Source organism: Nesoenas mayeri (assembly GCF_963082525.1).
Source record: "Nesoenas mayeri genome assembly, contig: SCAFFOLD_133, whole genome shotgun sequence".
NCBI lineage: Eukaryota > Metazoa > Chordata > Aves > Columbiformes > Columbidae > Nesoenas > Nesoenas mayeri.
In genome coordinates this window covers 58,220-80,897 of record NW_027660013.1, presented here as the reverse complement: position 1 = coordinate 80,897, position 22,678 = coordinate 58,220, and the positions used below count along the sequence as shown (strand labels likewise).

The 22,678-nt window shown below is 67.2% G+C and overlaps 2 protein-coding genes across 3 annotated transcripts; one reads left to right on the top strand and one right to left on the bottom strand.

Moving 5' to 3' along the window:
- Nucleotides 1-5,546: 5,546 nt before the first annotated feature.
- Nucleotides 5,547-14,972, bottom strand: RXRB (retinoid X receptor beta). Of its 2 annotated transcripts, none has more exons than XM_080364508.1 (10): nt 14,794-14,972; nt 13,682-13,908; nt 13,010-13,160; nt 11,022-11,201; nt 9,353-9,519; nt 9,143-9,242; nt 8,001-8,133; nt 7,825-7,916; nt 6,741-6,846; nt 5,547-6,665 (listed from the first exon to the last, which is right to left on the bottom strand). In XM_080364508.1, exons 1-10 carry the CDS (start codon nt 14,810-14,812, stop codon nt 6,518-6,520), a joined length of 1,323 nt encoding a protein of 440 aa, XP_080220634.1. In that variant the 5' UTR covers nt 14,813-14,972; the 3' UTR covers nt 5,547-6,517. The 2 variants fall into 2 exon arrangements, with proteins under 2 accessions (XP_080220634.1, XP_080220633.1); XM_080364507.1 differs by having other exon boundaries at nt 9,143-9,272; nt 14,794-14,970.
- Nucleotides 14,973-15,036: 64 nt separating this feature from the next.
- On the top strand, nt 15,037-21,660 carry SLC39A7 (solute carrier family 39 member 7). The gene is given in 11 exon segments (XM_080364512.1): nt 15,037-15,159; nt 15,849-16,454; nt 17,487-17,655; nt 18,404-18,475; nt 18,567-18,658; nt 18,661-18,679; nt 18,682-18,702; nt 18,779-18,892; nt 19,886-19,983; nt 19,985-20,083; nt 21,375-21,660. Coding segments are annotated over 10 exon segments (1,530 nt in total). The 5' UTR covers nt 15,037-15,159; nt 15,849-15,860; the 3' UTR covers nt 21,627-21,660.
- Nucleotides 21,661-22,678: the final 1,018 nt, after the last annotated feature.

Below are 22,678 nucleotides of genomic sequence, written 5' to 3'. Positions count from 1 at the left end.
CGGGCCGCCCATGAACGGCCCTTTGTCCCGCACCGGGACGGCGCCCGGGCCGGGGGGGTCGCACCGGGGCCGGCCGGGGGGGGCTCACCGGGGCCCCCCGGCTGCCGGAGCCACAGCCGCCCCCGAACCCCCCCAATGTCCCCCCCAAACCGCCCCCCGATCGTCCCCCCGTCCCGCTCCTGTTTTCCCCATCGCAGCATCTGCTGAACCCATCAGGGGCGGCCGCCAAACCCCGGGCCGGGGGGGACGGACGGACAGACGGACGGACAGACGGACGCGGAGCCCCGCAGCCCCCCCCAGCGCACCCTCAACACCCCAAAACCCCCCAGACCCGACGGGGCGCGCGGCCACGGGGCCCCGCGTGTGTCCGTGTGTCCGTGTGTCCGACCGCCTCCCATCCCCCCCCCCCGCCTCCCCCCACCTGCGTTTCTCATCATCGGGCCCCGTGCACCGGGATCGGGGCCCCCCCGGCCCCCCCGGCGCTTGGCCGGGACCCCTGGCTGGGCTGGGATAGATGGGCTGGACCGGGATAGATGGGCTGTACTGGGATAGATGGGCTGTACTGGGACCCTTGGGCTGTACTGGGACCCTTGGGCTGTACTGGGATAGCTGGGCTGTACTGGGACCCCTGGGCTGTACTGGGATAGACGGGCTGTACTGGGACCCTTGGGCTGTACTGCGATAGCTGGGCTGTACTGAGATAGCTGGGCTGTACTGGGATAGATGGGCTGTACTGGGATAGATGGGCTGTACTGGGACCCTTGGGCTGTACTGGGACCCCTGGGCTGTACTGGGATAGACGGGCTGTACTGGGACCCTTGGGCTGTACTGCGATAGCTGGGCTGTACTGGGATAGCTGGGCTGTACTGGGATAGATGGGCTGTACTGGGATAGATGGGCTGTACTGGGACCCTTGGGCTGTACTGGGACCCCTGGGCTGTACTGGGACCCTTGGGCTGTACTGGGATAGATGGGCTGTACTGGGACCCTTGGGCTGTACTGGGGTAGATGGGTCATACTGGGACCATTGGGCTGTACTGGGACCATTGGGCTGTACTGGGACCCTTGGGCTGTACTGGGATAGATGGGTCATACTGGGATAGATGGGCTGTACTGGGACCATTGGGCTGTACTGGGACCATTGGGCTGTACTGGGATAGATGGGTCATACTGGGATAGATGGGCTGTACTGGGACACTGGGAGCAGCCCCGTCCCCCCCATCCCCTCCAGTTCCCCCCGTTCCCCATCCCCCATTCCCCGTCCCCCCCATTCCCTGTCCCCCCATTCCTGTTCCCCCCCGTTCTGTGTCGTCCCCGTTCCCCCGTCCCCCCGTTTCCCGTTCCCGTGTTCCCCCATTCCCCGTCCCCCCCCGTTCCCGTTCCCTGTCCCCCCCATTCCCCGTCCCCCCCATTTCCCCCGTTCCCTGTCCCCCCCATTCCTGTGCCCCCGTTCCCGTCCCCCCGTTCCCGTCCCCCCGTTCCCGTCCCTCCCGTTCCCGTCCCCCCGTTCCCGTCCCCCCCCGTTCCCGTCCCCCCCGTTCCCGTCCCCCCGTTCCCGTCCCCCCCGTTCCCGTCCCCCCGTTCCCGTCCCCCGTTGCGGCCCCTCCCGGCGCACAGAGGCACCTTTCATTCATCCTCAGCCGCGGGAGGAAAAGCCATTACGGGCACATAACTCAACTCCCGGGGGGGCACGGGGGGGCCCCCCCTCCCCACCCCCCCCTCCCCCACCCCCCCCTTCCCCGTCACGCTGTCACCGAACTCCTGGGTCCTTCCTGAGCCCCTCCACGTGCTCCCCGAACTCCTGGGTCCTTCCTGAGACCCCCCCCAGTGCTCCCCGAACTCCTGTGTCCCCCTTAGACCCCCCAATGCTCCCCGAACTCCTGGGTCCTTCCTGAGCCCCCCCAGTGCTCCTCGAACTTCGGAGTCCCCCTTAGACCCCCCCCAGTGCTACCCGAACTCCTGGGTCCCCCTTAGACCCCCCAGGTGCACGCGAGACCCCAAGGTGCTCCCGAGCCCCCGGACTCCTGGGTCCCCCCAGCACCGGGGCTGTGGGGGCTCAGCAATGGGGCGCAGGGGCCGGGGGGGGCCCGGAGGGGTCTGGGGGGGGCCGGGGAAGGTGTTTTTTTGGGGGGGGCACCGGTAGCCGCTCCCGACTGATCCCGGCCCAAGATTTCCAGCGGCCGCTGCCAGTGGAAAAAGAGCCGGAAGGTGGCGGGGAGCGGGGGGGGGACACGGGGATGGGGGGGACACGGGGGGACACGGACACGGGAGGATGGGGGGACACGGGGGGGACAGGGGGTCCCCCCACTCTGCCATGGACGGGGCGTCCCCGGCACCCCCGGGAGGGTCTGGGGGGACACGGGGGGATCCCCCACTGTGCCATAGATGGGGCGTCCCTGGCACCCCAAGGGGGTCTGGGGGGACACGGGGGGTCCCCGGCACCCCAAGGGGGTCTGGGGGGACACGGGGTCCCCCCACTGTGCCATGGACGGGGGGTCCCTGGCACCCCAAGGGGGTCTGGGGGGACACGGGGGGTCCCCGGCACCCCAAGGGGGTCTGGGGGGGCACGGGGTCCCCCCACTGTGCCATGGACGGGGGGTCCCTGGCACCCCAAGGGGGTCTGGGGGGGGCACGGGGTCCCCCCACTGTGCCATGGACGGGGGGTCCCTGGCACCCCAAGGGGGTCTGGGGGGACACGGAGTCCCCCCACTGTGCCATGGACGGGAGGTCCCTGGCACCCCAAGGGGGTCTGGGGGGGCACGGGGTCCCCCCACTGTGCCATGGACGGGGGGTCCCTGGCACCCCAAGGGGGTCTGGGGGGCACGGGGTCCCCGCACTGTGCCATGGACGGGGGGTCCCCGGCACCCGGGGGGCGGCCCCGCGGTCCCTCGGGGCCATCGGGCCCGGCCGGCGCTGGCCCCGGGTCCCCCCCGGGCTATAAATAGACCCGGAGCCGCCCGTGGTGCCCACGGGGCTAAAAATAGCGCGGGTGGGACCGCGGTGGTTGGACCGGCCCGGTACTCCCAGTATAGCCCAGTACAGACCAGTGTAGACCAATACGGCCCAGTACAGCCCAGTATAGACCAGTTACACCCAGTACAGACCAGTACGGTTACACCCAGTATGGCCCAGTACAGCCCAGTATAGCCCAGTATTCCCAGTACAGCCCAGTAACACCCAGTACAGCCCAGTAACACCCAGTGCTCCCAGTATCAGCTCCAGGTATCTCCAAGTTATCAGCATCGGGACACCCAGTTCACCCAGTATCAGCTCCAGGTGTTTTCCAGTTACCAGCACTGGGACCCCCAGTGCTCCCAGTAGCAGCTCCAGGTGCCTCCCAGTTACCAGCGCCAGATCCCCCAGTGCTCCCAGTACCGGGTCCCAGCAGCATCCCGGCCGCTCCTCCCCAGTCCCCCCAGTCCCCCCGGTTCCCCGCACCGCTCCCGCTCCCGCTCCCGGTCCCGGTCCCACCTGGTTCCGCCGCCGCGGGCCGGGCCAGAGCGATGAGCCCGAGGAGGGCGAGGGGCAGCGCGGGGCCGTGCGGGGGCCATGGCGGGGCCGGACCGGGCGGCTGCGGGTCGGACCGGCTGCGCTCCCGCTCCCGGTCGCGCTCCGAGTGCGGCCGGTCCCGCCGCCCGCCCGGTCCCGGTCCCGGCCCCGGCCCCCCCGCCCCCGGCCCCGCCCCGGGACACCCCCCGCCCCGCCCACGGGTCCCCCGGGGCCACCCCCTCCAGCACCCCCCGCTCCGCCCGCGGGACCCCCCGCTTACCCGGGACCCCCCCGTTATCCCCGGGTCACCCCCAGTTACCCCCCCGGGTGTCCCTGTCCCCACCCCTGTGCCCCCGTGTTCCTGTTCCCACCCGTGTCCCCAATCCCTGTGCCCCCGTGTCCCCATCCCTGACCCCCCCATGTCCCTGTCCCCACCCCTGTGCCCCCGTGTCCCCATCCCTGTCCCCACCGTGTCCCTGTTCCCACCCGTGTCCCCATCCCTGACCCCCCATGTCCATGTCCCCATCCCTGTCCCCCTGTGTCCCTGTTTCCACTCGTGTCCCTGTTCCCACCCGTGTCCCCATCCCTGACCCCTCGTGTTCCTGTCTCCCCCGTGTCCCCATCGCTGACCCCCCATGTCCCCATTCCTGTCCCCCCGTGTCCCTGTCCTCATTCCTGTCCCCCCGTGTCCCCATCCCTGACCCCCCCCCGCAACCTTGTCCCCATCCCAAAGGTTGTTCCCAGTCCCCCTCCCCACCAAGGAAGGACATGGGGACAGTGACAGGACACATGGACAGGACACAGGGACGGGACACACGGACAGGACAGACGGACAGGACAGACGGACAGGCAGGCGGCAGCGCGGGGGGTCCCGGCAGGACGTGGCGGCAGGTGTGGGTGTCTGTCCCCCCATCCCAATGACCCCCCCCCCATCCCAATGTCCCCCCGTCCCAATGACCCCCCCATCCTAACATCCCCTCCCCCGTCCCAACATCCCCCCCATCCCAACGCCTCCCCCCCCACCAGGTGTCCCCCCAATCCCAATGTCCCCCCCCCACCCTCCAGTGTCCCCTTCCCCGGTGTCCCCCCCATCCCAACGCCCCCCACACCCTGGTGTCCCCCCCAATCCAAAGTCCCCCCCTCCACCCCAGCGCCCCCCCCATCCCAGCGCCCCCCCCAATCCCAACGCCCCCCCCGCCCCCCCGTGCCCGCAGCCCTGGCCGCGCTCCAGCCGCGGACACTGGCCCGTTGAGGCGGGACAGAGCGGCTCTGTGTGCCGGGGGGGGGCGGGGGGGGCCCCGCTCCATGGCCCCCCCCATCCCCCGCCCCCCCCCCCCGCCATGTCCCCCCCCCCATCCCCCGCCCCGCCCCCCCCCTCCAGCGGCTGCTCCGGGAGCCGCAGGTTCGACCCACAATTGGCTGTGGGGGGGGACAGAGGGGGACACCGCAGTGCGGGGGGGTCCCTGCAAAGTGGGGGGGTCCCTGTGGTGTGTGGGGGGTCCCTGCAATGTGGGGGGTCCCTGCAATGTGGGGGGGTCCCTGTGGTGCAGGGGTTCCCTGCAGTGTGTGGGGGTCCCTGCAGTGTGGGGGGGTCCTTGCAATGTGGGGGGGTCCCTGCAATGTGGGGGGTCCCTGCAATGGGGGGTCCCTGCAATGTGGGGGGGTCCTTGCAATGTGGAGGGGTCCCTGTGGTGTGGGGGGGTCCCTGCAATGTGGGGGGTCCTTGCAATGTGGGGGGGTCCCTGTGGTGCGGGGGGGTCCCTGCAATGTGGGGGGGTCCCTGTGGTGCGGGGGGGTCCCTGTGGTGTGGGGGGGTCTCTGTGGTGTGTGGGGGTCCCTGCAGCCCCCCCCAAACGAGCCCCCAAATGACTGAGAAGCAGCAACTTTAATCACTTAAAATCCAAAGCGACCGGGTCGGTTTTTCTTTTTTTGGGGGGGGGGACGCCGAAGGTGAATAAAACCACGGGGGGGGCGGGGGGGCTGTGGGACCTACAATAAAAACAAAGCCCCCCCCCCCCCCAACCCCCCTCCCCCCGCCCTGGGTACCTGCTGCATAGTGGGGGGGGAGGGGGGTTCAAAGTGCTATCGGGTGCCTGAGTGGTGGGGGGGGGACATGGGGGGGGGGACACGGGGTGCCCCCCCTACCCACATTGGTTTGGGGGCTCAGGGTGCCACCCCCCCCAAAACAACACCCCGGCGGGGTGTGATGGGCACCGGGTGCCTGAGTGGTGGGAGGGACATGGGGGGGACAGGGGGTGCCCCCCCCCGGTTTGGGGGCTCAGGGCGCTGCACACACACCCCCCCCCCAAAATAACACCCGGGGGGGGGGGGGGGTCACCCTGGTGTGACAGTGGGGGGGGGCGGGGGGGCACATGGTGGGGGACATGGGGTGCCCCTCCCCCCCTGGTTTCGGGGCTCAGAGCGCTGCACCCCTCCCCAAATAACACCCTGGGGGGGTGTGACAGTGAGTGGTGGGGGGGACATGGGGTGCCCCCCCCCATTGGTTTGGGGGCTCAGAGCGCTGCACCCCCCCCAAAATAAGACCCCGGTGGGGGGGTGTGACGGGCACCAGGACTTGGGGCTATGATACAACATCCCAGAGCGTGGGGGGCGCATAGCGACCCCCCCACCCCAAATCCCTCGGGGTGGGGGGGGGCGGGGGGGCCCTGTTGCCCTCCCCCCTGTTTGGGGGCTCAGGGTGCTGCCCCCCTCCCCCACCCCCCCCCAAAATAACACCCTGGGGGGGCCACCCTGGTGTGACCAGGTGCCTGAGTGGTGGGGGGGACATGGGGGGGACATGAGGGGGACACGGGGTGCCCCCCCCCATTGGTTTGTGGGCTCAGAGCGCTGCACCCCCCCCCAAAATAACACCCCAGGGGGGGTGTGACGGGCACCGGGATTGGGGCTATGATACAACATCCCAGAGCGCGGGGGGCGCACAGGGACCCCCACCCCAAATCCCTCGGTGCGGGGGGGGTGGGGGGGGTCGGGGGGGCCCTGTTGCCCCCCCCCCACGTTGCGGGGGGGCTCAGGAGAGCTGGTGCGGCGCCTCCAGCATCTCCATGAGGAAGGTGTCGATGGGGGTGTCCCCGATGAGCTTGAAGAAGAAGAGGTGCTCCAGGCACTTGAGGCCGATGGAGCGCAGGGCCGGCAGGCGCAGCAGCAGTTTGGCGAACCTGGGGGGGCCGCGGGGGATGGATTTAGGGGTGTGGGGGGGCGGTGACCCCCCCGGGTGACCCCCCCGGACCCACCTGCCCTGCTGCTCGGGGTATTTCTGTTTGCAATAGGACTCCAGCGAGGCGTAAACCTTCTCGCGCAGCAGCTCCACCTCGCCGGGGTTCGAGAGGCCCTTGGCGTCTGGGGGGGGCACAAATTAGTACAAGGCACGGGGGGGTGTTGGGATTGGGGGGACGTTGGGGTGGGGGGGACACCGGGGTGGGGGGGCATTGGGATTGGGGGACGTTGGGATGGGGGGGACAGCAAGGGGGGGGCATTGGGACTGGGGGGACACCGGGGTGGGGGGGCGTTGGGATGGGGGGGACAGTGTGTGTGGGGGGGCGTTGGGATTGGGGGGGACACCAGGGTTGGGGGGGACATTGGGATTGGAGGGGACATTGGGATGGGGGGGGAACGTTGGGAATGGGGGGACGTTGGGATGGGGGGGACAGGAGGGGGGGTGTTGGGATTGGGGGGGCATTGGGACGGGGGGGACATTGGGATAGGGGGGACAGCAGCGGAGGGGCATTGGGATTGGGTGGGACACCAGGGTGGGGGGGACGTTGGGGTGGGGGGGACACCGGGGTGAGTGGGATGTTGGGGTGTGGGGGACATAGGGAATGGGGGGACATTGGGGTGGGGGGGGCCATTAGGGGAGAGGGGGACACTGGGATAGGGGGACATAGGGACGGGGGGGACACTGGGAATGGAGGGATGTTGGGATGGGGGGGATATTGGGAATGTGGGGGACACTGGGGTGGGGGGGGCGTTGGGATTGGGGGGGACAGCAGGGGGGTGGGGGGAGGCATTGGGACGGGGGGGGTGTTGGGATTGGGGGGGATGTTAGGGTGGGAGGGGACACTGGGTTTGGGGTGACATTGGGATTGGGGGGGGGCATTGGGACAGGGGGTGTTGGAATTGGGGGAGACATTGGGATTGGGGGGCACACGGGGATAGGGGGATATTGGGGTGGGGGGGGACAGCGGAGGGGGGGTGGTGTTGGGATAGGGGGACATTGGGACGGGGGGCCTTTGGGAATGGGGGGGCCTTTGGGAACGGGGTGGGGGGGCATTGGGAGGGGTCCCCTGGCTGTGTACCCCCCTTTGTGCAGCGCCGCACCCGGGTTGAAGAGGATGATGGCGCGCAGACACCCCAGCTCCGTCTTATCCATCCGCATGTCGCGCATCTTGGAGACCAGCTCGGTCAGCACCCTGCGGGGGGTGGGGGCACCGGGGGGGGGTCAGCGGGGTTTGGGGGCTGCGAGCCCCCCCCTCTGGCTCCCGGTTGGCCCCCACCTGTCGAAAATGGCCCCCACGCCCGCGCTGTGGGCGCTGTTGCGGTGGACGTGGAGGCCGGTGGCCAAGAGGATCCCGTCCTTGACCGTGATGGAGCGGTGCGAGAAGGACGCGATCAGCAGCTCGTTCCAGCCTGGGGGGCAACGGGGGTCAGCACCTCCCCCAAAATATGGGGGGGGGGGCACTGAGACCCCCTCCTCGTGCAGCCCCACGCATCCGCCCCCCCGCGCTGTGGGGCTCACGCCCCCCGAGCCAGGCTGGGGGTGCCCCGAATGGCCCTGGAAACACCAACCCCTGGGGGGCAATGGGGTCGGGACCCCCTCCCAGGTCCCCGATGTTCCTGAGGCCACAATGTCCCTGTGTCCCCCCAACATCCCCATGTCCCCTGATGTCCCCCCTGATGCCCCCAACATCCCCCTCCCTGCACTGTCCCCATGTCCCCCGATGTCCCCACGTCCCCCAATATCCCCATGGCCCCGTGTCCCCCCAGTGTCCCCACGTGCCCCGACATCCCTGTGTCCCCCAATGTCCCCATATCCCCCAATGTCCCCGACATCCCCCTCCCCGCACTGTCCCCATGTCCTCCAATGTCCCCGTGTCCCCCCAACATCCCCACGTCTCTGTGCTGTCCCCACGACCCCCAAGGTCCCCATGTCTCTCAATGTCCTAATGTCCCTCCTGATGTCCCCAATGTCCCCCTCTTCCCACTGTCCCCACAACCCTCAATGTCCCCGTGTCCCCTGATGTCCCCACATGCCCTGACATCCCCATGTCCCCTGACGTCCCCAATGTCCCCTGATGTCCCCACGTCCCCCAATGTCCTCGTGTCCCCTGATGTCCCCACATCCCCTGACATCCCCATGTCTCCTGATGTCCCCACGTTCCCTGACATCCCCATGTCCCCTGATGTTCCCACGTCCCCTGATGTCCCCATGTCCCCTGATGTCCCCATGTCCCCTGACATCCCCACGGCCCCTGATGTCCCCGTGTCCCCACGTCCCCCAACATCTCCGTGTGGCCTGATGTCCCTGTGTCCCAGACATCCCCGTGTCTCCTGCTGTCCCCACGTCCCCTGCCATCCCCAATGTCCCCGTGTCCCCTGCTGTCCCCAGTGTCCCCATGTCCCCGTTGTCCCCGCTCACCCGCCCGCAGCAGGATGACTTGGTCGTCCAGGGGCAGCTGTGAGAAATGGGGGATGCGCTTGGCCCACTCCACCAGCGTGAAGAGCTGCTTGTCGGCGGCCTGGCAGATGTTGGTCACCGGGTCATTGGGCTGGGGGGGGACACATCAGCGTGGTGACCCCAAAAACCCCCGCGAACTCCTCCAAACGCCCCCCCCAAAACCCCACCCACCGAGCTGCCCCCGCCGCCGCCGCCGCCCTCCACCGTTTGGTCCGACTTCTGCTCCACCGCCAGCTCGGCCTCCAGGATCTTCTCCACCGGCATCTCCTCGTTGGCGTTGGCCACCAGGTCGCCGTCGCCGTCCTTGTCCTTGCCGCGCTGGCGCTCCTCCTGCACGGCTGCAACGCGCAACGCGCCGCTGGTCAGCGGCTCCATCGCACAGTCAGTGTTGGGTTGGACTGACCTCTAAGATCATCTATTGTGGAGCAGGAACACCCAGAGGAGGTGACACAGGAACAGGCGGCTTGGAGGCTCTCAGAGGAGGAGACTCCACAACCCCCTGGGCGGCCGGGAGGGGAGAGATAGAGTGAAATACAACAAGTGTGGAGTGTTGTATCTGGGCAGAAAGAGCCCCAGGGTCCAGTGTGGGTTGGGAAGGGGCTGGTGGAGCGGTGAGAAGGGACCTGGGGGTCCTGGGGACAGCAGGATGGCCATGAAAAAAGGGGTTTGTTCAGATACTGTCAGGATGTACTTGGAGAATATACACACACATATACATATACATATATATGATATGCGTAGCCACAGCACCCTGAGACACCCCATCTCATGTGATGTGGGAAGCTAAGCAGGGTCAAGCCCGGTCAGTGCTTGGATGGGAGACCAGCTGGGTCAGAGAGGTTCTCCTGCCCCTCTGCTCTGCTCTTGAATAAAGAGTTTAGTTCAGATACCATACAAATACACTTCAAAAACTTATATATACAGGTATATATACATATATATATATATATAAAATATATGCAGCCACAGCACCCTGAGAACGCCCCATCTCATATGATCTGGGAAGCTAAGCAGGGTCAGGCCCGGTCAGTGCTTGGATGGGAGACCAGCTGGGAAGGGGGTGGTCAGTAGGTCAGAGAGGTTCTGCCCCTCTACTCCATGCTTGAATAAAGGGTTTAGTTCAGACACTATCAGGATATACTTGGGGAACTCATATATGCGTGTATATATATATATATGTATATAATATATGCAGCCACAGCACCCATCTCATCTGATCTGGGAGGCTAAGCAGGGTCGGGCCCGGTCAGTGCTTGCATGGGAGACCAGCTGGTCCAGAGAGGTTCTCCCACCCCTCTACTCTGCCCTTCAATAAAGGGTTTAGTTCAGATACTGTCAGGACTTATTAAGGGAACTCATATGTATATATATATGTATGTATATAAGTATATGTATATAGTATATGCAGCCATAGCACCCTGAGAACACCCCATCTCATATGATGTGGGAAGCTAAGCAGGGTCGGGCCCGGTCAGTACTTGGATGGGAGACCAGCTGGTCCAGAGAGGTTCTCCTGCTCTTCTGCTCTGCCCTTGAATAAAGGATTTAGTGCAGATACTATCAGGACATACTTAAGGAACTCATATGTATGTATACGTGCTTATGTATGTATATATGTATACAGTATATGCAGCCATAGCACCCTGAGAACGCCCCATCTCGTGTGATGTGGGAAGCTAAGCAGGGTCGGCCCCGGTCAGCACTTGGATGCGAGACCAACTGTCTCCACCTCTGGGTGTTCCTGCTCCACAACAGCCGATCTCGGAGGTCAATCCAACCCGCCGCCACCTGTAAGACGACCCCCAGCGGACCCCCCGTGCCGCCCCGCGCTCCTCGTTACCCTCGCGCTTCATGCCGGTGGCCAGGCACTTCTGGTAGCGGCAGTACTGGCAGCGGTTGCGCTGGCGCTTGTCCACCACGCAGTCCTTGTTGTCGCGGCACGTGTAGGTCAGGTCCTTGCGGATGGTGCGCTTGAAGAAGCCCTTGCAGCCCTCGCAGCTGTACACGCCATAGTGCTTCCCTGCGGACGGATGCGGTGGGGGCGTCGGGGGGGGCCCAAAGGGTCCTCGGGGTGGCCCCAGAATGTTCTCAAGATGCTTTCAAAATGGGCTCAAGGTGGCCCCAAAATGGTCCCAAAGGGTCCTTGGGGTGGCCCCAAGATGGTCCCAAAGGGTCCTCGGGGTGACCTCAAGATGGTCCCAAAGGGTCCTCATGGTGGCCCCAGAATGTTCTCAAGGTGTTTTCAAATGGGCTCAAGGTGGCCCCAAAATGGTCCCAAAGGGTCCTTGGGGTGGCCCCAAGATGGTCCCAAAGGGTCCCCAGGGTGACCTCAAGATGGTCCCAAAAGGTCCCCAGGGTGGCCCCAGAATGTTCTCAAGGTGTTTTCAAATGGGCTCAAGGCGGCCCCAAAATGGTCCCAGAGGGTCCTCAGGGCAACCCCAAAATGTTCCCAAAGTGGCCCCAAAAGGTCCTTGGGATGACCCCAAAATGGTCCCAAAGGGTCCTCAGGGTGACCCTGGGATGGTCCCAAAGGGTCCTCGGGGTGACCCCAAGATGTTCTCAGGGTGGCCCCAAGATGACCTCAAGATGTCCCCAAGGTGACCCCACAGAGCCCCCCCCCACGTCCCCACGTACCCCCACGGTATCCCCATGTCCCCTCGTATCCCCATGTCCCCCCACGTCCCCATGTCCCCCCGTGTCCCCATGTCCCCCTGTCCGTACCCGAGGATGGGTCCCCGCAGATGGCGCACAGCCGTGTCCCCATGTCCCCCCGTGTCCCCCTGTCCCCCCGTGTCCATACCTGAGGATGGGTCCCCGCAGATGGCGCACAGCCGTGTCCCCATGTCCCCCCGTGTCCCCCTGTCCCCCCGTGTCCATACCTGAGGATGGGTCCCCGCAGATGGCGCACAGCTGCGTCCCCATGTCCCCCCATGTCCCCCCGTGTCCGCCCGTGTCTGTACCCGAGAACCGGTCCCCGCAGATGGCGCACAACCGTGTCCCCCCACGTCCCCCTGTGTCCCCATGTCCCCCCGTGTCCCCCCGTGTCCCCCTGTCCGTACCCGAGGATCGGTCCCCGCAGATGGCGCACAGCCGTGTCCCCCCATGTCCCCACGTCCCCCCCGTGTCCCCATGTCCCCCCATGTCCCCCCCTGTCTGTACTCGAGGAGCGGTCCTTGCAGATGGCGCACAGCCGTGTCCCCCCATGTCCCCCCCCATGTCCCCCCGTGTCCCCCCGTCCCCCCCTGTCTGTACCCGAGGAGCGGTCCTCGCAGATGGCGCACAGCCGTGTCCCCCCATGTCCTCATGCCCCCCCGTGTCCCCCCGTGTCCGTACCCGAGGAGCGGTCCCCGCAGATGGCGCACAGCCGTGTCCCCCCAATGTCCCCATGTCCCCCCGTGTCCCCATGTCCCCCCCGTGTCCCCGTGTCCGTACCCGAGGATCGGTCCCCGCAGATGGCGCACAGCCGTGTCCCCCCAATGTCCCCATGTCCCCCCGTGTCCCCATGTCCCCCCCGTGTCCCCGTGTCCGTACCCGAGGATCGGTCCCCGCAGATGGCGCACAGCCGTGTCCCCCCAATGTCCCCATGTCCCCCCGTGTCCCCATGTCCCCCCCGTGTCCCCGTGTCCGTACCCGAGGATCGGTCCCCGCAGATGGCGCACAGCCGTGTCCCCCCAATGTCCCCATGTCCCCCCGTGTCCCCATGTCCCCCCCGTGTCCCCGTGTCCGTACCCGAGGATCGGTCCCCGCAGATGGCGCACAGCCGTGTCCCCCCAATGTCCCCATGTCCCCCCGTGTCCCCATGTCCCCCCCGTGTCCCCGTGTCCGTACCCGAGGATCGGTCCCCGCAGATGGCGCACAGCCGCTTGCCGGTGCCGCCGTGGGGGTGACAGGGCACGGGGCGCAGCCCCAGCGGGGGCTTCACGTCGTCAGAGCTGCTGACGGGGGGGGGCAGCCCGGGGAGCGTCACCGTCGAGTTGATCTGGGGGGGCAAACCCCGCTTTGGGACTCCCCCTTGTCCCCCACCCCCCCACTCCCCCACCCCACGTGATTTCTTGCCCCCCAATTCCCCTCCCATCTCCCCCTTTTCTTCCCATCCACCCCCATTTTTGGGGACCCCCCTCTTTTCCAAACTCCCCCCTTTTCAAAGGCATTCCCCCCCCATTTTTGGGGACCCCCACTTCCCCCCCCCCCTCCCATTTTGGGTGACCCTTTCCCTGCCCTCACTTCTGACCCCCCCCCCTCCCTTTTCCACACCCACCGCATTTTTGGGGTCCCCCCATCCCTCCCATTTTTGAACCCCCACCCATTTTTGGGGTCTCCCCCTTCCCCCCCATTTCTGACCCCCCCCTTTTTCCGCATCCCCCCCATTTTTGGGCTCCCCCCCTTTTCCCCACATCCCTCCCATTTCTGACCCCCCCCTTTTCCGCATCCCCCCCATTTTTGGGCTCCCCTGCCTTTCCACTCCCCCCCCCTTCTATTTTGGGGACCCCCCCCCCTCACCTGGGGGCTGCTGACGGGGCCGTAGGCGATGGGAGGGGTCGCGGGGAGCCCCCCCCCGCCCGGGGAGCCCATGGACGAGCTGATGACGGGGAAGGGGGAGCCCAGGCCGGGGGGGGGCAGGGGGGACCCCATGGGTGCCCCCAGCAGTGGGGGGGGGGGCAGCGGGGGCGGCGGCTCCGGGGGGGGCGGGGAGGCGCTCAGGGAGGAGCTGTCGGGGCTCCGGCAGTCTGGGGGGGGGGCGGGGGGTCAGGGACCCCGAATGTGGCCCCTGAGCCCCCCCGAGTGCATCCTGACCCCCCCAATCCATCCTCAATCCCCCAATCCATCCTGAATCCCCCAAATGCAACCCGACCTCCCCAAATCCATCCTGTCCCCCCCAATCCATCCCTGACCCCCAAATCCATCCCTGACCCACCAATCCATCCTGAATCTCCCAAATGCAATCCGACCCCCCCAATCCATCCCTGACCCCCTCAATCCATCCTGAATCCCCCAAATGTGACCTGACTCCCCCCAAATCCATCCCGTCCCCCCCAATCTATCCCTTACCCCCCCAATCCGTCCCTGACCCCCAAATCCATCCCGTCCCCCCTAATCCATCCCTGACCCCCCCAATCCATCCCGTCCCCCCAAATCCAATCCGACCCCCTCCCAATCCATCCTGACCCCCCCAACCCATCCTGACCCCCCCTACTCATCCTGACCCCCCCAACCCATCCCTGACCCCCCCAACCCATCCTGACCCCCCCAACCCATCCTGACCCCCCCAATCCACCCCTGAGCCCCTCAACCCATCCTGCCCCCCCCAATTCATCCCTGACCCCAAACTCATCCCCTGCCCCCCCCCCCTCCCCCCAACATCACCCCAGGACCCCCCCTCCCCCAACCAACCCCAGGACCCCCAAACCCACCCCCCCCAGTGCCCCCCAAGCCCCCAGTGCCCCCCAGCCCCCCCACCTCAGCCCCCCCCCACCCCCCCAGCCCCACAACCCCCCCCAGGGCCCCCGCAGCCCCAAAAATCACCTCAGGACCCCCCAAAAACCACCTCCCCCCCCCCCCCAACCGAATAGGCTGCGCCCCCCGGCACTCCCAGCGCCGGCGCCCCCGCTGACCGCGATCGCTGTCGCCCATCCCGCGCTGCCGGCGGCTCCGGGGGCTCCGGCCTCGTCCGGTCCGGTCCGGTCCCGACCCGACCCCCCCGGGGCCGCTCCGGCCTCGTCCGGTCCGGTCCCGTCCCGACCCCCCCGGGGCCGCTCCGGCCGCCGCCGCTCCCGCCGCCCCACAACGCCCCGCGCGCCTCCCGGCGGCCCCCGCGCCGCGCCGCCCGCTGCCAAGATGGCGCCGCCGCCTTCACGTCGTCCTGGCAACGGGCGCTTCCGCCCTCCTCTCTCCCTCTCACCCCCTCCTCACCACGCCGAGATCTCGCGAGATCTCGCGGTGCCACGTCGGGCCGGAGCCGGAGCGGGAGCGCGCGGACGGTGAGACCCCCCCCGGAGCACAGAGACGCGGGCAGAGGGGCCCCCGCCGCCCCCCCCCCCCCCCTCCACCCGCCTCTATGGCCCCGCCGCCCCGTCCCCATCTCTGTGGTGCCCCTGGGGGGCCGCTCTGCACCCTCATCCCGTTGTCTCTGTGGTGGAGCTGGTTGGCGCCGCTCTAGCCTGTTACGGCCGCTCGGTCCCCCGTCTCGCCGCTCTTTGGCACCCCCAGGGGTCCCGCTCTAGGCCCTGTCTCTATGGTCCGTGTCCCCCCCCTCAGTCCCCCCCACCCCTTGAGAGCCATTGGTGCCGGTCTGGGCCCTCATCTCTTTGTCTCTATGGTAGGGTTGGTTGGTGCCGCTCTGTCTTCTCATTAGCGTTATGGTATGGCCCATTACGGTCACTCTAGACCCCCATCTTGCCACTCTATGGCACCCCCGGGGGTCCCACTCTAGGCCCTGTCTCTATGGTCACGTCCATCCCCCCCACTGGTGCTCGTCTGGACCCTCATCCATTCATCTCTATGGTCACGTTGATTAGCACCACTCTATCCCTCTCTAACTCCGTGGTGGTGCCGCTCTATCCCCCCCTCACCGCTCTATGGCGCACCCAGGGGTCCCTCTAGGCGCTGTCTCTATGGTTGTGTCCCCACCGTGGCCGCTCTGGCCCCTCATCCCCCGTCTTTATGGCAGGAGCCGGGGGCCATGGCGGCCGCCGGGACACGCGGAGTCGCCGTCGCCGTCGCCATCGCCGCGCTGGCCCTGGGGCTGCTGCCGGGACACGGCGCCGCGCACGAGGACCCGCACCGTGAGCACGAGGATCCGCACTACGGCCATGGCCACTCGCACGAGGACCCGCACCGTGAGCACGAGGATCCGCACTACGGGCACGGGCACTCGCACGAGGATCCGCACCATGGACATGGGCACTCGCACGAGGGGCTCTACCATGGCCATGGCCACTCACATGAGGGGCTCTACCATGGCTCCTTGCACGAGGATCTGCACCACGGCCACTCGCACAAGGACCCGCACCATGGGCACTCGCACGAGGGGCTCTACCATGGTCACAGCCACTCGCACGAGGATCCGCACCATGGCCATGGCCACTCGCACGAGGGGCTCTACCACGGTCACGGCCACTCGCATGAGGACCTGCACCATGGGCACAGCCACTCGCACGAGGGGCTCTACCACGGTCATGGCCACTCGCACGAGGACCTGCACCATGGCCATGGGCACTCGCACGAGGAGCCGCGCCCCCCGCCGCGGCGGGACACGCTGACGCTGTGGCTGCAGGTGGGTGTCCCCTCCCGTCCCCTCCTGTCCCCACGCCTGGGGACACCGGGGTGCTGGTGACCCCGGCGTGTGGGTGCTGGAGACCCTATTGTGTGGGTGCCGGAGCCCCTGTTGTGTGGGTGCTGGTGTCCCCATAGTGTGGGTGCTGGAGCCCCATAGTGTGGGTGCCGGTGCCGTTGTGTGGGTGTTGGTGACCCCGTTGTGTGCGTGCCAGTGCTGTTGTGTGTGTGCCGGAGCTGGTTCCATTGTGTGTGCCGGAGCCGGTTCTGGTTCTGTTTGCGGGTGCCAGAGCCGGTTCTGTTGCAGGTGCTGGAGCCAGTTCTGGTGTGTGTGCTGGTTTCTGGAGCCGGTTCTGTTGTGGGTGCTGGAGCCGGTTCCGGCACATGTGCTGGTTCCGGCGCCGATTCCAGTGCGGGTGCTGGAGCCAGTTTCAGTGTGTGTGTGCTGGTTCCAGAGCCGGTTCTGTTGTGGGTGCTGGAGCCAGTTCCGGTGTGTGTGTGCCGGTTCCGGAGCCGGTTCCGGAGCGGGTGCTGGAGCCGGTTCTGGTGTGTGTCTGTGTGCTGGTTCCGGAGCCGTTTCCAATGCGGGTGCTGGAGCCAGTTCCGGCATGTGTGTGTGCTGGTCCCGGAGCCGGTTCTGGTGCGGGTGCTGGAGCCAGTTCCATTGTGGGTGCTGGAGCTAGTTCCGGTGTGTGTGCTGTTTCTGGTGCGGGTGCTGGTTCCGGAGCGGGTACTGGAGCCAGTTCTGGTGTGTGTGGTGGTTCCGGAGCTGGTTCTGGTGCAGGTGCCGGTTCCGGTTCCGGAGCGGGTGCTGGAGCCAGTTTTGGTGTGTGTGTGCCGGTTCCGGTTCCAGAGCGGGTGCTGGAGCTGGTTCCGGTGTGTGTGTGCTGGTTCCGGAGCTGGTTCCAGAGCTGGTTCCGGAGCGGGTGCCGGTTCCGGAGCCGGTTCCGGTGTGTGTGGTGGTTCCGGAGCGGGTTCCGGTGCGGGTGCCGGTTCCGGAGTGGGTGCCGGAGCGGGTCCGTTGCCGTTGCAGACGCTGTCGGCCACGCTGCTGGTGAGCGCGGCGCCGCTGCTGCTGCTGCCGCTGGTGCCGCTGGAGCCCGGCGCCCCCCGGCACCGGCAGCGCCTGCGCCTGCTGCTCAGCTTCGCCGCGGGGGGGCTGCTGGGGGACGCCTTCCTGCACCTCATCCCGCACGCCATCGGTACGGCACCCCCGGCACCCGCGGCACCCCCTGACACCCACTGAGACCCACTGACACCTACTGAGACCCCCTGAGACCCCCGGCTCCCCCTGAGACCCACTGACACCCACTGACACCCCCATCACCCACTGACACCCCCTGAGACCCCCTGAGACCCATTGAGACCCACTGAGACCCCCGGCACCCCCTGACACCCACTGAGACCCCCATCACCCACTGAGACCTCCCGTCACCCACTGAGACCCCCTGAGATCCACTGAGACCCCCCGGCACCCCCTGACACCCACTGAGACCCACTGAGACCTCCTGTCACCCACTGACACCCCCTGACACCTCCCATCACCCCCTGACACCTCCTGTCACCTCCTGTTACCCCGTCACCCCCTGTCACCCCCTGACACCCACTCACACCCCCTGACACCTCCTGTTACCTCCTGTCACCCCCTGACACCTCCTGTCACCCACCAGGTCCCCTTGCTGTCCCAGGGACACACACAGTGACACCCCCATGTCCCTGTGTCCGCTCCTTGGGGACACGGTGACACCCCCATGTCCCTCTGTCCCCTCTTTGAGGATATGGTGACACCCCCATGTCCCTGTGTCCCCTCCTACCCTGGGGACACACACAGTGACACCCCCACGTCCCTGTGTCCCCTCCCCACCCTGGGGACACGGTGCCAGCCCATGTCTCTGTGTCCCCTCCTTGGGGACACAGTGACACCCCCGTGTCCCCCCATTGTCCCCACAGCCCCCCACGCGCATCACGAGGACACTGACCCCGGTGGCCCCGGTGGCCACGGTGGCCACGGCCACTCGCACGGTAGGACACGTGACGGGGTGGGGGGTGTTGTGTCACCTTGGGGACGCCGTGGGGGGGTCGCGTCACCCCCCGTGTCCCCCGTGTCCCCCAGGGGCGCAGCACGGGCACATGGTGGCCGTGGGGACGTGGGTGCTGGCCGGGATCGTCACCTTCCTGGTGCTGGAGACGCTGGTGCGACACGTGCGCGCGGCGGCCACGGCCACGGCCCAGTCACGGTGACGGGCACGGTAGGTGACACCCGCCCTGGGGGGGGCGCGGACACCCCCCCGATGTCGTTGTCACCCCGTTGTTGTCACCCCGCAGGGGCCAAGGCCAAGAGCAGCTCGAGCGAGGGGGACGAGGAGCCGGACGGGACGGTCCCCAAGGGCCACCACAAGGGCCACCACAAGGGCCACCACGGGAAGAGCGAGGAGGCGGGTACGGGGGGACGGGGACACTTTGGGGGACATGGGGACACTGGGGGGGACACAGGGACATGGGGGGATGGGGACACTGGGGGGACATGGGGCATTGGAGGATGGGGACATGGGGATATAGGGGGACAGGGACATGGGGACACTGGTGGAGACATTGGGGGGACATGGGGACACTGGTGGGGACATGGGGACGCTGGGGAACATGGGGACATGGGGGGACACAGGGACATTGGGGTGGATGGGGACACAGGGGGACACGGGGGGATGGGGACACTGGTGGGGACATGGGGCACTGGGGAACACGGGGACATGGGGGGACACAGGGACATTGGGGTGGATGGGGACACAGGGGGACAGGGGGACACGGGGGGATGGGGACACTCGTGGGGACATTGGGGGCGATGGGGACACTGATGGGGACATGGGGACACTGGGGAACACGGGGACATGGGGGGACACAGGGACATTGTGGGGGATGGGGACACTGTGGGGACATTGTGGGGGATGGGGACACTGTGGGGACACAGGGACATTAGGGGGGATGGGGACACTGTGGGGGACATGGGGACATGGGGGGATGGGGACACTGGGGGGGGACATGGGGACACCGGAGCAGGGTGGGGACACTGGAGGGTCCCTGATGTCCCCATGTCCCCATGTCCCCAGGCATGCGGGTGTCCGGGTACCTGAACCTGGTGGCGGGGGACACAGGATCCTGTTGGGGACATGGGGACACTGGAGGGGGGTGGGGACACCGGGGGGTCCCTGATGTCCCCGTGTCCCCAGGCATGGGGGTGTCCGGGGTACCTGAACCTGGGGGTGGGGACACTGTGGGGGAGGGTTGGGGACACCAGGGGGTCCCTGATGTCCCCAATGTCCCCATGTCCCCAGGCATGGGGGTGTCCGGGTACCTGAACCTGGGGGTGGGGACACTGCGGGGGGGGTTGGGGACAGCGGAGGGTCCCTGATGTCCCCAATGTCCCCGTGTCCCCAGGCATGGGGGTGTCCGGGTACCTGAACCTGGTGGCCGACGTGGCGCACAACTTCACGGACGGGCTGGCCATCGGCGCCTCCTTCCTGGGGGGGGGCGGCGCTGGGGACGGTGACGACGGTGACGGTTCTGCTGCACGAGCTGCCGCACGAGCTCGGGGACTTCGCCATCCTGGTGCAGGCGGGCTGCAGCCGGAGGCAGGTCAGGACGCGTCACCCGGCCCCGCGTCACCCGGCCCCGTGTCCCTGTGTCACCATGTCCCTGTGTCACCATGGCCCCATGTCACCCGTCCCCGTGTCCCCGTGTCACCCATCCCTGTGTCACCCATCCCCATGTCACCTGTGCCCATGCCAATTGTCCCCGTGTCACCCGTCCCCGTGTCACCCGTCCCCATGTCCCCGTGTCACCCATCCCCGTGTCACCCATCCCCATGTCACCTGTGCCCGTGTCAATTGTCCCCGTGTCACCCATCCCCATGTCACCCGTCCCCATGTCCCCGTGTCACCCATCCCCATTGTCACCTGTCCCCATGTCACCTGTCCCCGTGTCACCCATGCCCATGTCCCCATGTCACCCGTCCCCGTGTCACCCGTCCCCATGTCACCTGTCCCCGTGTCAGTTGTCCCTGTGTCACCTGTCCCCATGTCACCCGTCCCCATGTCCCCGTGTCACCATGTCCCCATGTCACCCATCCCCATGTCACCCGTCCCCGTGTCCCTGTGTCACCCATCCCCGTGTCAGTTGTCCCTGTGTCACCTGTCCCCGTGTCACCCGTCCCCATGTCCCCGTGTCACCCGTCCCCATGTCACCCATGTCACCCCATCCCCATGTCACCCGTCCCCATGTCCCCGTGTCACCTGTGCCCGTGTCACCCATCCCCATGTCACCATCTCCCCATGTCACCTGTTCCCATGTCCCCGTGTCACCTGTCCCCATGTCACCCGTCCCCATGTCCCCGTGTCACCATGTCCCCATGTCACCCATCCCCATGTCACCCGTCCCCATGTCCCCGTGTCACCTGTGCCCGTGTCACCCATCCCCATGTCACCATCTCCCCATGTCACCTGTTCCCATGTCCCCGTGTCACCCGTCCCTGTGTCACCCGTCCCCATGTCACCCATCCCCATGTCCCCGTGTCACCCCATCCCCATGTCACCCATCCCCCGTGTCAGTTGTCAGTTGTCCCCATGTCACCTGTCCCCATGTCACCCGTCCCTATGTCACCTGTCCCCGTGTCAGTTGTCCCTGTGTCACCTGTCCCCGTGTCACCCATCCCCATGTCCTCGTGTCACCCGTCCCCATGTCCCCATGTCCCCATGTCACCTGTCCCCATGTCCCCGTGTCACCCTGTCCCCCCCATGTCCCCAGCCACATCCCCATGTCCCCAACCGTGTCCCCAACCACATCCCCAGCCATGTCCCCATGTCCCCCCCCGTCCCCCCCGTGTCCCCCCGTGTCCCCCCGTCCCAACGGGGTCCCGTGTGGTTTGCAGGCGCTGTGTCTGCAGCTGCTGACGGCGCTGGGCGCGCTGGCGGGGGCCGCCTGCTCGCTGCTGGCCGAGGGGGGGGCGCCCGGGGCGCCCGGGGGGGTCCTGCCCTTCACCGCCGGCGGCTTCATCTACCTGGGCACGGTGACGGTGCTGCCGGAGCTGCTGCGGGACGCGCGGCCGCCGCAGGCGCTGGCCCAGCTGCTGGCGCTGCTGGCCGGGGTGGCCATGATGGCGGCCATCGCGCACTGCGAGTGACACCCTGGGGACACCCCGCCCCGTGGGGACACCCCCTGCCAAAGGGGACATGTCTCCTCGGGGGGTGACACCATGTACGGGGGGGTTTGGTCATTGGGGCCTTGGTGGCCATGATGGCGGCCATTGCCCACTATGGGTGACACCCCCTCCATGGGGACACCCCCCTCCATGGGGACACCCCCCCTCCATGGGGACACCCCCTGCCACAGGGGACACGTCTCCTCGGGGGGTGACACCATGTACGGGGGGGTTTGGTCACTGGGGCCTTGGTGGCCATGATGGCGGCCATTGCCCACTATGGGTGACACCTGTGGGGACAACCCCCATGGGGACACCCCCCACTCCGTGGGGACACCCCCCCTCCGTGGGGACACATCCTGCCAAAGGGAACACGTCTCCTGGGGGGGTGACACCATGTACGGGGGGGTTTGGTCACTGGGGCCTTGGTGGCCATGATGGCGGCCATTGCCCACTATGGGTGACACCTGTGGGGACAACCCCCATGGGGACACCCCCCACTCCGTGGGGACACCCCCCCTCCATGGGGACACATCCTGCCAAAGGGGACACGTCTCCTCGGGGGGTGACACCATGTACGGGGGGGTTTGGTCACTGGGGCCTTGGTGGCCATGATGACGGCCATTGCCCACTATGGGTGACAGCCCGCTCCGTGGGGTCACCCCCCCTCTGTGGGGACACCCCCCCTCTGTGGGGACACCCCCTATCAAAAGGGACACGTCTCCTCAGAGGGGTCACCATGTACAAGGGGGTGACACCATCTACAAGGGGGTGACACCATGTACGGGGGGGTTTGGTCATTGGGGCCTTGGTGGCCATGATGGTGGCCATTGCCCAGTACAAGTGACACCCCATCAAAGGGGACACCCCCCTCTGTGGGGACACCCCCCACTCTGTGGGGACACATCCTGTCAAAGGGGACACATCTCCTTTGGGGGGGACACTATGTACGGGGGGGGTTTGGTCATTGGGGCCTTGGTGGCCATGATGGCGGCCATTGCCCACTATGGGTGACACCCCATCAAAGGGGACAC